General features: G+C 41.5%; 1 protein-coding gene across 3 annotated transcripts in view; it reads right to left on the reverse strand.

Annotated features, from left to right (window-relative positions):
- WTAP (WT1 associated protein) overlaps positions 1-10,257 on the reverse strand; it is a 29,625-nt gene extending 19,368 nt beyond the window's left edge. The window contains exons 1-3 of one of the 3 annotated variants that reach the window (XM_079148986.1): positions 9,864-9,878; positions 9,141-9,314; positions 2,749-2,786 (exon numbers count right to left, since the gene is read on the reverse strand). In XM_079148986.1, the coding sequence (XP_079005112.1) occupies positions 2,749-2,778 (30 nt within the window). In that variant the 5' untranslated portion in view covers positions 2,779-2,786; positions 9,141-9,314; positions 9,864-9,878. Of the gene's footprint in view, positions 1-2,748; positions 2,787-9,140; positions 9,315-9,863; positions 9,991-10,126 lie in introns of those variants that run through there. The other 2 variants (XM_079148985.1, XM_079148984.1) reach the window with 2 other exon arrangements.
- Positions 10,258-14,085: the final 3,828 nt, after the last annotated feature.

Raw genomic sequence — 14,085 nt, forward strand, 5'->3', positions numbered from 1 at the left:
AAAGACAGCCTCAGCAACTTAGCAAGGCCCTGTCTCAAAATAAAAAATAAAAAAAGGGCTGGGGATGTGGCTCAGTGGTTAAAACACCAGTGAATTCAATCCCTGGTACAAAAAAAAAAAAAAAAAAAAAAAACAAGCAAAATGGTATTGCCCACTCTGAAAAATAGCTGGTTCTGTTTTTTCTTTTTCTGTGTGGTACTAGGATCAAACCTAGGGCCTCACACACCATAGACAAGTACTCTTTTTTTTTTCATTTTCATTTTGAGACATGGTCCTGCTAAACTGCTCAGGATGGCCATGAACTAATTACAATCCTCCTATATTAGCCTCCTGAGTAGCTGAGATTACAGGCATGCACAACCACGCAGTTCCTTTCAAAACTAAAAGTGAAAAAAACTAACAAAAACAACAAAAACTAAACACAGATGTGCCCCATGACCCTGCAGTTGCACTCTTAAGCATGTATCTTAAAGAAATTAAAACTATGTTCACAGCAGCTTTATAATAAACCCAAACTGGAAACGACTCAAATGTTTTTCAACAGGTAAATGTTTATAAAAAAATATGATATTCCACACTATGGAATATAGTTCAGGAATAAAAAAAGCAAACAACAACAACTACAACAAAAAAACAGATACAAGGGCTGGGGAGATAGCTCAGTTGGTAGAGTGCTTGTATTGCAAGCACAAGGGCCTGAGTTCAATCCCCAGCACTGGGAGAAAAAGAAAAAAAGAAAAAACAAGATATAAGAAACAACTGCATGATTTCCTTTACATAACACTGTGAAATAGGTTATAGAAACAGAAAGCAGACTAAGAGTTGTTGGGGTGGGGGGGTGTTAAGGCTAGAGGGAAGGGGTGCATGTGACTACAAAGGAGTAACATTAACATAGTTTCAAGGATGATGGTACAGATACCTATCTAGATAGGTAGTTACATGATAAAACTGCATAGTTACACACATGCACATACACAGTACATGTATAACTGGTGAAATTTGAACAAACTCTATGAAATAAGAAACTTCTTCATAAATTAGAAATATTGTTTTCCCTATACCAAAGGAAGACTGCAAAGTAAGGTATTATTCATGTTTAGTATAAACTTCAGGTTCTATTAGTTTCCCTTATGCATTCCCCCTACCCCAGTGCTACTAGGGATTGAACCCAGGGGTAATCTACCACTGAGCTACATTCTCAGCCCTTTTTATTTGTTGTTTTGAGACAGGGTGTCACAAAATTGCCCAGGCTGGCGTTGAACTTGCAATTCTCCTGCCTCAGCCTTCTGAGTGTCTGGGGTTATAGGCATGTGCCACCACACCCAGCTTCCCTTATTAAAAAAAAAAAAAAAAAAAGTTTCCAGTCAGTCATGGTAGCACATGCCTGTACTCCCAGCTATTTAGAGGGCTGAGGCAGGAAGATCAAGAGTTTGAGGCCAGCCTGGGCAACTTAGAGCCTTTCTTCAAAACAAAAGTCTGGGGATATAGTTCAGTGGTAGAATGCCTGCCTAACATGCAGAAGGACCTAGGCTAAATCCCCCAACACTGCAAAAAAAAAAAAAAGTGGGCAAAAAAAACCTTCAACTTGTAATATTAATTAGTAACATCATAGTATTATCAAATGGAAGGGGGAAACATTAGACCAGAATATGAAAAGACTACTTGAGGAAACACATAGTAATTCTCATGTTTTTAAAATAATTAATTCTTGCCCAGTACGGTGGTACACCCCTGTAATCCCAGCAGCCTGGGAGGCTGAGGAGGATCACAAGTTCAAAGCCAGCGTAAGCAACTTACCAAGGCCCTAAGTAACTCAGTGAAACCCTGTCTCTAAATAAAATACAAAAAAGGGCTGGGGATGTGGCTCAGTGGTTAAAAGCCCCTGAGTTCAATGCCTGGTACCCGTCCCCCTCCATCCTCCAAAGAAAAAAAAAATCCCCAAGTAAGACAGTATAATTCTTTATTCATTTTGTGGAATAATATGATTCTAAAATAGGATAGAAATTTCTATGACATTATTTAAATAGCACACTTAAAGTATTAACTGTTTAATATGCAAGCACCCTACTTTCTCAACCGAATCATAAGTTCCTTCTAGAAACTATGTTACCCTTTTGTAACACTCATTGTGTGTGTATGTTTATAGAATATAAGTAATAGTGACTAAACTCAATTAAGGTAGGGATCTAGAACGGGAAAAAAATGAAGTTAGAAAACAACTTCGGAGGGAATGGCAGATTCTAAGAACTAGCTAGGTATAATCGTAAAAAATATAGAAGTAATTTTTAAATATGATAATGGGAATTTGAATTAGGAAAAAGGAATAATATAGGAACTTGTGAAGTAATCTCTTTCTCTGACATTGTGTATGTATGTAACTTAACCATGTTGCATTAAAGATAAATAATGAATTCAAGTGGAGAACCACTATATAATGCTGTCTTTTAGAATGAAGGCCAATAGAAGTTACTACTTATTAAGTAAATAAACATACACATACATAGTAAGACACAGAAAAAGATGGAAATATTCATCACAAATGTTTTCCAAAAGATACAAATCTACAAATATTCTAAATATAGAGTATGTGTAAGATACAATAGCTAACACACTGCATTCCCCCACCCCCAGATGCTATTACTTTTATAAAGGCAAGGGAGTAAAAATTAAGCAAATAATACAGAATAGTCCTTTAAACTCTGTTAAAAAAAAAAAAAAAAGTGCTTATAAACTGCTGAGACAACATACCTTTTTTGGAAGAGGTTCTTCGTTGGTCATCTTGAATCCTTTAAAAAAAAAAAGGGGGAAAAGAGGTTCAACTGATGATCTTCCAATTAAAGCAGAATAAAAATACTCTTTCCAAGCAATTTATTAGTAAACTAAGTCATGGTTAAATCATCAGCATTTTTGAATTTAAATAAATCTTTTATTTTAGAATAGTTTTAATTTACAAAAAAGGTGCAAATATATTAAAATTCCTGTATACCCTAGACCCAGTTTGCTCTCTGTTAATGTACTCCATTATTATCTCCATTATCATGGTTATTAAGCAATTTTTAAAAATTTCCTATCACAAAGGAATCCTTTTGATGTTGAGAAAAAGGATCAAGAGAAATACAACTTTGAATTTCTATCTTACAACCCCCTATGAAAGCAGAAGTGGTAACTGCACAAATCAGACACTGATCTCTGGCAGTTACCTACACATGTTGCTGAAAGAATAGAGGAGGACAGGTAGTACCAGTTTCTAAGCCTTTTCTTTTGCCGAATTATGTTATATAGCAAGGTAAAATCTATAATTCACTACTTTCCAATGCTACATGCACCTGCTCTCTCTCCATATATGAATTTTCAAATACATGTTCTTACTCAATGAAAGTATTTCTATACTAATTATATGCCACAGAATAATCTGCATTTCAAAAATAGCTTCTTCACATATATTTATACAAAATTCACTTAACCACATTGCCTTAAATAAAGAATTCATGTGGAGAACCACTGGATAAAGTGCTGTCTTTTAAAATGATGCCAATAGTAGTTATTACTTATTAGGTAATTCACATAATAAAAAAAGAAACTGAAGTGGGGAGGAAAGAAATGTATAACAAACATACTTTAAATAATGTCTTAAAATACAAGGCTGGAAAAAAAGTGTATGGATAGAATAGCATAACCTGACAAAATGTTCATATGAACATTCTATAAACATTAAAATATTTGAATCTGTTTGGGGTTCCAGTACATTTTTTCCCCCCGGGTGGTACCAGGGAATGAACTCAGGGGTACTCAACCACTGAGTCACATTCCTAGCCTTTTTAAATATTCTATATAGAGACAAGGTCTGAGTTACTTAGCGCCTCACTTTTGCTGAGACTGGATTTGAATTTGTGATCCTCCTGCCTCAGCCTCCCAAACCACTGGGATTACAGGGGTGTGCCACCGAGCCTGGCTTCCAGTACCATTTTTTAACAAACATCTTAATTGTGTTTGAAATACAATTTATACAAATTAAGAAATTAGCTCACATTACAAACACTTCTGCTACTTCCTAACATTCAAATTTAACCAGGAGACAAGTTAACTTTGTTATTCCTAGGCATTATTTATAACAGCATGTTCATGACTATTCCCTTAAATTTTAAAGTATTTTTCTCCAATTTATTTTACTTACTCATACTTACTACAATTCTAAAATACTAGAAATGTAACCAAAGAATTTATATGTTCGGCTGAATTTTTTAAAAGGTACTTCATTTCTTAGTGAATACTTGGAATTCCTCAAAAGATGATCTTTCAGTACCATTTATACATAAAAACCCAACTCTCTACATCAAGATATTCTAATCAGACCATCATTAAACCCTGTTTTTCAGAAATCAACCTTATAGGGGAAGAAAATCATACACTGACCATATCATAAATTACTGACTTCATTCTTCCCTCTTTAGAAAAATCTTCACTTGTGGTTTGGGGTGTAACTCAGTGGTAGAGTGCTCATCTAGTATGAGCAAAGCACTGGGTTGGATCCCCAGCACCAGAGGGGAATGGGGGCACAGACTTTCCAGAGACTACAGGTACATAGCCCCTTGCCTGGTTCTACACTTTGGTTCTTTGAAATCAAGTTTTTCTGTCCTATGAAATCATGACTATTTCTATAATATAAAGTATATATTTTTCTATTTTTTTCTTTAAATGGTAACTACGTACTTTATAGCCCTTGTTGCCCAGTTCATAAACTATGCTGTAGTTACAGAAAGTTGTGTAGTGACTATCCTAATCTGAGAGCAGTCATTCCAATCACTGAGGAAACCCTCACCATGTTTATCTGCACAAAGGTCTAAGTGCTTCTATTTTTGTATGATTATAATGTGTTCACTAGTCTACAAAATCTTGTAACAGAAATCAAGCTGGCATTTCCTTGCAATTTCACATTTGTTCAGAGAAAAATATAGTAAGTAAACATAAATAATCTCTTTAATTAAAAAAAATCACCTACAATTTTAATGATTTGAACTATATATATTATTTATCTATCTACTTATTTGGCTAGCCTTGAACTTTCATCCTCCTGCCTCAGTCTCCTAAGCAGCTATGATTACAGGCATGCCCCACTGCATTCAGTCTTTCAGGGTCTCCCTAAGTTGCTGAGGCTGATGGGAAGCCTTTAGGATTTAACCAGAATAGTGACATGTAGACACATACACAAATACTAAGCATGTGTAATTCAGGTTGGGTGAGGTAGTACACACCTGTAATCCCAGCAACCCAGGAGCCTGAGGCAAGAGAATCACAAGTTTGAGGCCATCCTGGGCAATTTAGTAAGACTTCTGTCTCAAAATTTAAAAAGGGCTGAGGATATAGGTTAGTGTTTGAGTGCCTGCCTACCATGCACAAACCCTGGGTTGGATCCCCAGTACTTTATAATAGAAAAAAAGTGGGGAGAATAGAGGGACAGGGGGTGGCTCCGTGGAGAGTTACTAAGAGCTTAGCATTCACAAAGCCTTTGGAACAATTCCCATTCTGGTGGTGGTGGTGGGGGGGTGTCTAAAGGCTTCCCATCTCACTCAAAATACTACATATTCAGTTTTTGCTATTCCCTTTCTATCAACCTTCATATTTCTTCGTAATTTTTATTGCAACCTGACATTTTAGATGCTTACCTATTTCCTGGAATTATAATATGCTCCATAATGGCAGAATTGTTTTATTCACTGATGTCCCACTGCCTACTAGGCACTAAAACATGTCACATGAAAGTATGAACAAATGAATTTGGTTTTGTTAGTAGTAAAATCATAAAGATGAACTTATTTAAATAAGCCAAACTAATTTTTTTCCAGAACTAACCAATATGACCATACCATTACACACTTTTTTTTTTAAAGTGGTGCTGGGGACAATCGTAAAATTTTGCAACTAAAAACAAGGTACTCTGGTAGAATTCTATGAGTTGCAGTTTAAAAACAGCTAAATTTATTACTAAGACTAGGTAGTCTACCTGTTATCTAGTTACCAGGCACCTTACCAACTTGGTGTGTAGGATCTGAGTTACAAAACTTAAGTATAACCGGGAGCGGTTGTGTACACCTATAATCCCAGCAGTTGGGGAGGCTGAGGCAGCAGGATTTCAAGTTCAAAGCCAGCCTCACCAATTTAGCAAGGCCCTAAGCAATTCTGTGAGGCCCTTTCTCTAAATAAAACATGAAAAGGTGGCTGGGAAGTGGCTCAGTGGTAAAGAGTCCTGGGTTCAAAACCTGGTACTGCAAAAAAATAAACAAATAAATAAATGACTGGGAAACACAGGAAGGAAATCCTGATAATCCTGGTTTTCTAGGAAAGGATGCTAAACCTTGAAAACAAAAAAAGGCAGAACCTCTAAGCCTCAGTTTCCTTATCTCAAAAAAGATTACCTGCATGGTCCAAAAAACTCCAGGAGACTCAAGTGTTGGTTGAAAAACCAGAAGGGATAATTCATAAGTGGAAGAGAACAATCAAAAAGTCCTCCTGGGTGGGGAGTGGTGGTGCACACCTGTAATCCCAGCAACTCTGGAGGCTGCAGGAGGACTGCCAATTCAAGGCCTGTCTCAAGATAAAAACACAAAGGGCTGGGGAATGTAGCTCAGTGGTAAAGTGCTCCTGGGTTAAATCCTTATTGAGCCCCCCCAACTCCGCCCTGGGCAAAATGGTCTTCCTGTTTCTTTCATGGAATCATTCTTGGTGAGTTCCAATTTTCAGAATTCTTAAAAATCCAATTATTTATGTTCATTTCCTTTAAAAAGTCTGATGTTGGGCCAGGCACAGAGGCACCAGTTTATAATCCCAGCAATTCAGGAGGCTGAAGCAGGAGAATCTCAAATTCAAGGTCTACCTGGACAACTTGGTGAAACCCTGTCTCAAAATAAAAAATAGAATGGGCTGGGGATGTACTTCAGTGGTAAGAGTGTTCCTGGGTTCAATTCCCAGGACAAAAAAAAAAAAAAAAAAAAACATAAAAAATTTGATGTGGGCAGATTTTAAATGAATCCCATCCAAAACTTTCTTTATAAAAAAAATCTTAAATTTGCAATATAAGTCAGGGATAAATACATGTTTCACATAAACATGCTTCATAAATCAACTCTCAGAATCACAGGTTACTCCCTGTATATAAGGTAATCTGACTTGGGAAATATAGAGCCTCAGCATTTATAATATTCCCTTAACTTTAGTTGATGAAAAGTCAATCTTTCCTAAAGAGTTCATGATATACCACATAGATTTAAATTTACAGTCTAACAAAAGGTAAATTTATAGGTTTAAAATTTTAAAGCATCTATAATGTTCAACTAGTCAGTCAAAATGGAATATAATTCTTAAATTTTAACATTCACATTGTATGACTATGCAACGTATTTATTATTCATTTTTTTTTTTAGCCTAACAAGCCCAATAACCATCTAAAGTCAATTCCAGATACATAAAGACAAAAGACATGCCAAGGTTCTAAGAACAAACTATTCTCTTTTCAGAAAAATAGAATGACTAAAACACCAACTGGAGTCAAAGTTGAATATTGAGGAGAAAAAAATCTTGAAGAATATATACTTAGTGCTTATGAGTTAGACTTATTTAATAATCACAACTCTTCAGAGTCAAAGTTAGTTCCCATTTTCCAGAATGGAAATGACTGAGTCCTTAGGTAATTTCCTCGATTAAATCATCTATTAAATTGGGGATGTGGGCCCTAAATTCAGTGCCTCTCAAATGTTGGTAACTAGTGAAGATAGATAACTGGCCCACTCCCCCATCCTCAGTAACGATTAAGTTTAGCTGGGGTAGAGAATGAAAAACAAAATAACCAATCTGGTTACCTTTTAGAAGATCTAAGATGATCGATTTTGAAACTATATAAAGGTTTCAGTTATTTATGCAGATAATTTGGAGATAATATCTCAAATTTACAATGTAAGAATCAACATTTATTCTTGATGCCTTCACACAGAGAAACAGCATAGGACAGGAGCTCAGTTTTGGTTGGCTAGGTGCCTAGCATGCCAAATCCCAATAGTTTCCTGGCTCTTAGCATTATGATCCTAAGGCAGGCAACTCAGTTCTCTCTGTAGAGGCAAACACTGGTCAAGGTAGCTTTGGTTAGAGAAAGCATGTTACTGAAACAAGTCATAATTGGATGCAAGCAGTCAACCATCTGATACTGTAGTAGCCTTAGCACTGTAGCAGAAAGTCAGTAATTCCAACTTCCTTATTCTTCTGTCAATCAGTCATGTGTGTGCTCTTAAGTCACTTAGCTCTATGGGATGCAGTTTTCAAATCAGCAAAAAAGAGGATACTAATTTTTTCTGTCTCACAAATGCTACATATCTCAATGCTTTCAGTACCATAAAAATGATAAATATACAAGAATTTTTCAAATAAAACTTGAACATAACACAAACATAAAAGAAAACTTCAAGCATTTAGGAAGCTAAACTAAATCCCACAAAATACATCCTCAAAAGTGAAGAACAGGGCTGTGGTGGTAGCTCAGTGGTAGAATGCTTGCCTAGCATGCCCGAGGCACTGGGTCAGGACCACATAAAAATAAGTAAAATAAAGGTATTGTGTCCAACTGCAACTTTAATAAAAAAAAGAAAGAAGGGAAAAAAAAAAAAAAAAAAGCAAGGAAGAGGGCTGGGGAGATAGCTCAGTTGGCAGAGTGCTTGCCTCTCAAGCACAAGGCCCTGGGTTCAATCCCCAGCACTGCCAAAAAAAAAAAAAAAAGGCAAAGAACTTTTATAGTATATGAAATTCTAGTCTGATGGAACACCCTAATATTATATCCAATGGGTTATACTATTACAGAAATATTGAAAAAAGTTTTCTACATGCTTAGCAATTGCAAGAAATAAAAAATATTTACAGGCTTAGCTGCTGCTTAAGACCCGGGAAGATCTAAGAGCACTCTTAAAACACACCTATCTTAACCCATAAGAAAGTTAACGTCAACCACATCTCAAAACTTAGTGTGGACAGCAATCTTTCCCCAACCTGCATAATCAGATACCACTAAATGAGTTCAATATGTAAATAAAATTTAGTAAGCTTGAAAAGATGTCCCCACATAGTTTTTTAAGTGGGATTTTAAATGTCTACATGCTTACCTATCGTGGAAAACTTAACGGTCAAAATGGTTAAATAAAAAAGGGTAAAACTGTGATGACAGATCTGTGACTTCCACTTATCTTCCAGGGCAACAGAATTAACTAGATGAAAAGCTATAGGTGAACAGGCACAAATACAACTCAGGACCCTACGGAGGTCGTCCACGTATTTTTCTACCGGGCAAAAGAATCGTTTTACGCTTGACAACCAGTTAAGACTTTCATAATCCTTCGACCGTCAAACGAACTGACTTGCTTCTTGATCGAGACAAGAGCTGGGGCTTTTCCACCGTGTGCGCCGACATGAAATCGGCCTGCACGCCGCCGGGCGCGTCTCGCCGGGCCCCCGGAGGAGCCCAGTGCGGGAAACCCCGCAGGCTGTCAGCGCTCGGCGGCCTCACGAAGCCTGCAGCTCCACGGGAGCGGGTCCGGCAGGCAGCTGCGTGACCGCCCCGCGCCGCGCGGACCCGCGCGCCGCCGCTCCGGCGCTGCCCTGCAGACCGCGCAGGTCCCCCCGGCCCCGCGAGCCCGGCGACCAGGGCAGGGGGCGACGGAGGCGGGGAAAGCACAGCGCGGCCTGCGGCCTCCCGGGCGCGGGGACCGGCACCGCGGCCTCGCGGCGGCCGCTACCCGAGGCGCCCTTCGGGCCCTGCGCACCCTGCCCGGCCGGGGGCGGCCCGCCGCGGTCCTGGGGCGCCGCGCCCGCCGCCCGCCCGCACCTACCTCTCCAGGCCGCGGCCGCGCGGGCGCCGCCAGCCACAAGGGACCGAGGCCGCGCCGCCGCCGGCCCCGCCGCGCTCCTCCCGCCGCAGCCCCGGCGCTCCCCTTTATTTGCGGGTCTCGCTGCCACAAAATGGCGCTGAGGGAGGAAACCCGGCCCCGCCGCCGGCCCCGCCCCGCCGCCCGGCCCCGCTCCGCCCCGCCCCGCCCCGCGGCCGCCCGAACGCGGCGCCGCCGCCGCCCGCCACATCGCCCGGCCGGCTCACCGAGGAGTCGCCTCCCGGCCGCGGCCGCAGCCGCCCGCCCGCCCGCGGCGGGGCCCCGCCGGGGCAGGAAAGGCGAGGGGAGGCCGGCCGTCCGCCCGGCCCGAGCGGGGCCTCCAGCCGTAATGGAGCAGCTGCACCCCGGCGCCACGCCCGGCCCTTCCCGGAGTCCGGCGCGCGCCCCGCGGCCGCCGGGGCTCAGCCAGCGCCGTGGGGGCGGGGAGGGAAGCGGCCGAAGCGCGGGGCGGGCCGGCGAGGTCGGAGGTCAGCCGCGAGGCATCACGGGACGGCGGCCGCCGGTGGACGCGCTCGCCCGGGCCACCTGCGGCTGCGGCGCGGCCTCGAGCGGAGGGATCTGGCGAAGGCGGCGCGTGATTGGCCGCTCTTCGCGCGCGTGGTGAGGCGATGCTTCCGCGCGGCGGAGCGGGACGGCCGCGGGAGCCGGCGTGGGCGGGCAGCGGGGTCCGGCGCCCGGGGCTGCGCCCTCTCCGGCAGCCTCCCGGCCCGCGGTCCGTCCCGCCTGCAGAGCTGGAGGCGCCGCTTGCTCCCTGGCGGAGGGAGGGTGTGCGCGGCCGGCCCCCTGGGGACAGCTTGTGGACTCGGATGAAACGAGCCCTGCGTCCACGGGCTCCCGGACGCCCGTCGGCGCGACCTGACCGCCGAGCAGGACCGGGGTGTTTCCTGAGAACCGAGCCCATCTCGTCGCGCTTCCTAGAGCGGCCAGCGTTGGTCCGCTTTGGCGACTTTCCCTGAACTGTTTATCCCCGAAGAAGGTGCCCTGGAGTGACTTGTAAGGATGGACTAAAGATACCCCGATGGTCAGGGGAGTCGTGGTGCGGAGACAGTGTTTGCCGTGTGCATCACAGAAACGCGTCCAAAACCGAGAGGAGATCAAAATCCAGAGGGAAAAAGGGGAAAGGACACGAACAGATGATTATCAGAGAAAAGGGAGGGGGAAAGCAGTGTCCTTAAACAAAAGGATATAATGGAAATACACTTTAAAGTGTTTCCTAGTGAAAATGGAAAGACGATGCCGGCCCTGTGGAGCGCCAGAATTGCATATGCGTTTACCCTGATCCCTCTCTAAGGTGCTTCAAACCCTGATCTTATTTCGAAGATGCACCTCCACAAATGGCAACATGGACACAAGGTTAAGCGTCGGTGCTAAGGAAAGCAAAAGTTTGGAAATAACCCGTGTCCGCTAGTAGGAAATTGTTTAACTATGATACCTCCATGCAATGAAATACAGTGCAGTCATTAAAAAGAAAATAGGTACGTGTTACTTTGGAATGAGTCCCAGGTTGTATTAAGTGAATAAAGCAAGGTGCAGAAATACTTGTGTAGAAGGGATTGGAAGGATATCCTAGAAACTTCGTAAAAGTCGTTACCTACCCTACGTGGTGGGGAAAAGCGAGGGGATAGAAACAGAAACAAGACTTATTTGACTTTTTCTTTCTTTTTTCTTTTCTTTTTTTTTACATCGCCAAAGGTAAATAAGAAAGGAAACAAAGTAAACCTCAAAGTCAGAAGCAAATTGAAACAAATGAACTTAATGCTAAGTCAGCTTATCTAAGATACATCAGGAAAGAATTATTCCCTGGAGCTTTCAACTGGCACGCTGGTAGTATGGAGGGACATATCCTAAGGACGAAAAAGAAGTACAAAGTAATCTTTAGTTTCCCTCAAATGATTTATAATTAACAGTAATATTGTTGCTGTGGTTTTGAAATTATGTTTATCGTGGGACACAGGATGACACAAGTATATTAATGTTACTAGGTACAAAGATTTCGAAGGTAAGAGAAGATGAGGTATAAAGACAGGACCAAAGAAATTCAGGGGGAAAAAACTAATATTAAGTTTAAATTTGAAATATTAATTTGAACTCATAAATTTCTTAGTTCTGTGCACTATAATGGCTTGGAAACAAGGGTGACCAATTGTCCCTGTTTGCCAGGAACTCTTAAATCTTTCCTGGGATACTGAGCTTTCAGGTTAAAGCTGCCCCAGGCAACCCAGGATGGTTTTCACCCTAAGATAACAAGTGCACAACCAGCACCCAGATGTTGGTGGTTACGTTCCTTTCCCACTAAAAAGGATCCAGAGCTCCTTGGATTGCACTTCTGGGGGAGATGAATCATTTTATTGCCTGAATTCAAGGAAATGTTTAGGCAAACAAGGCCATGTCAACAGGATTTAGGAGAAAAGACAAAACTAATCCATAGTGATAGACTTCAGATCAGTAGTTGGTTAAGAGGGGAAGAGAGGAGGAATCAACTGGAAAGGAACATATGGGACCTGGGGGCGGGGCTAATGGACATGCTCAATATTATGGTTACCCAGGTATATGTACCTATTATATATCATCATTACCGCAACACGGGCATTTGTCAAAATTCATCAAACTCATTAAAATGGACACATTGAGTTGCACGTAAATTATATTTCAATGAAGTGTGGAAATAAACACCACAAACCAAATTAAAAACAAAGGCTATTTTTTTAAATAAGTGAATGGAATATACTTCAATTTTTTTCATTAATTTTTTAAAAAATTTTTACAGACCGCATTTTGATTCATTGTACAGAAATGGGGTACAACATTTTATTTCTGTGGTTGTACACAATGTAGACTCACACCATTCAGGTAATCTTAAATATACATAGGGTAATACTGTCTGTTTCATTCAACTATCTTTCTGTCTCCCGCCCCCTCCCACCTCACTTACCTCTACATCCAAAGTTCCTTCATTCTTCTCTTCCCCCTGCCATCCCCCTCCTAATATATTGTCATCCACTTAGCAGAGAAAACATTCAGCCTTTGGTTTTGGGGGACTGGCCTATTTCACTTAGCATATTTTCCAACTTCATCCATTTACCAGCAAATGCCATACTTTTATTCTTCTTTATGGCCAAGTAATATTCCATTGTGTATATATACCACAGTTTCTTTATCCATTCATCAGCTGAAGGGCATCTTGGTTGGTTCCACAATATAGCAATTGTGAATTGAGCTGCTATGAACATTGAACACTGGCTGCATCACTGTAGTTTGCTGATTTTAAGTCCTTTGGGTATAAACCAAGGAGTGGGATAGCTGGGTCAAATAGTGGGTCCATTCCAAGTTTTTTGAGGAATCTGCATACTGTTTTCCAGAGTGGCTGCACCAATTTGCAACTCCACCAGCAATGTATGAGTGTGCCTTTTTCCCCACATCCACACCAACACTTATTATTGCTTGTGTTCTTGATAATAGCCATTCTAATTGGAGTTAGACAGAATCTTAAGGTGGTTTAAATTTGCATTTCTCTAATTACTAGGGATGGTGAGCACCTTTTTCATGTATTTGTTGATCACCTGTAGATCTTCTGTGAAGTGTCTGCCCAGTTCCTTGGTCTATTTATTGATTGGGTTCCTTGTATTTTGGGTGTAAAGTTTTTAAGTTCCTTATAAACTTTGGAGATGAGTACTCTGTCTGAAGTGTGTATGTGAAGATTTCCTCCCACTCTGTGGGCTCTCTCTCCACATTCTTGATTGTTTCCACAAAGGCCATTTATTGAGAGCCTGCTGTGTAGCAAGGGAATGGCAGAGGGTCCAAGGCAGGGAGAGGAGGGGGAGCATTCACAGTGGGTAAGGGTAGCTCCAGCTGAGCCCCTGTTGGAAGCAGGGACACAAATTAAAATTCAAAGTGGAACAAAATTCCAGAAGCTGTCAGTTTTTAATCAAATCCTGCCCATTTTGAGCTGATTGCATATGAGAGATAGCAGGCTGACTTCCTGTAAGTCTGACTTTATTAATGCAGGTTGACTTCCTGAGTGGGTTATTGTAGAAATGGGGTTGATTTCTTGGGTGAGTTGTTACAGATTATGGGTTAGAATTATTAGTATTCAACATATAGTGGCCACTGTAAATTTTAAAGTTATAGGAGTCGGCTCAAAGGATTTCCCAGAGGTCAAATTTGG

Source organism: Sciurus vulgaris, assembly GCF_902686455.1.
Source record: "Sciurus vulgaris genome assembly, chromosome: 7".
NCBI classification, from domain to species: domain Eukaryota; kingdom Metazoa; phylum Chordata; class Mammalia; order Rodentia; family Sciuridae; genus Sciurus; species Sciurus vulgaris.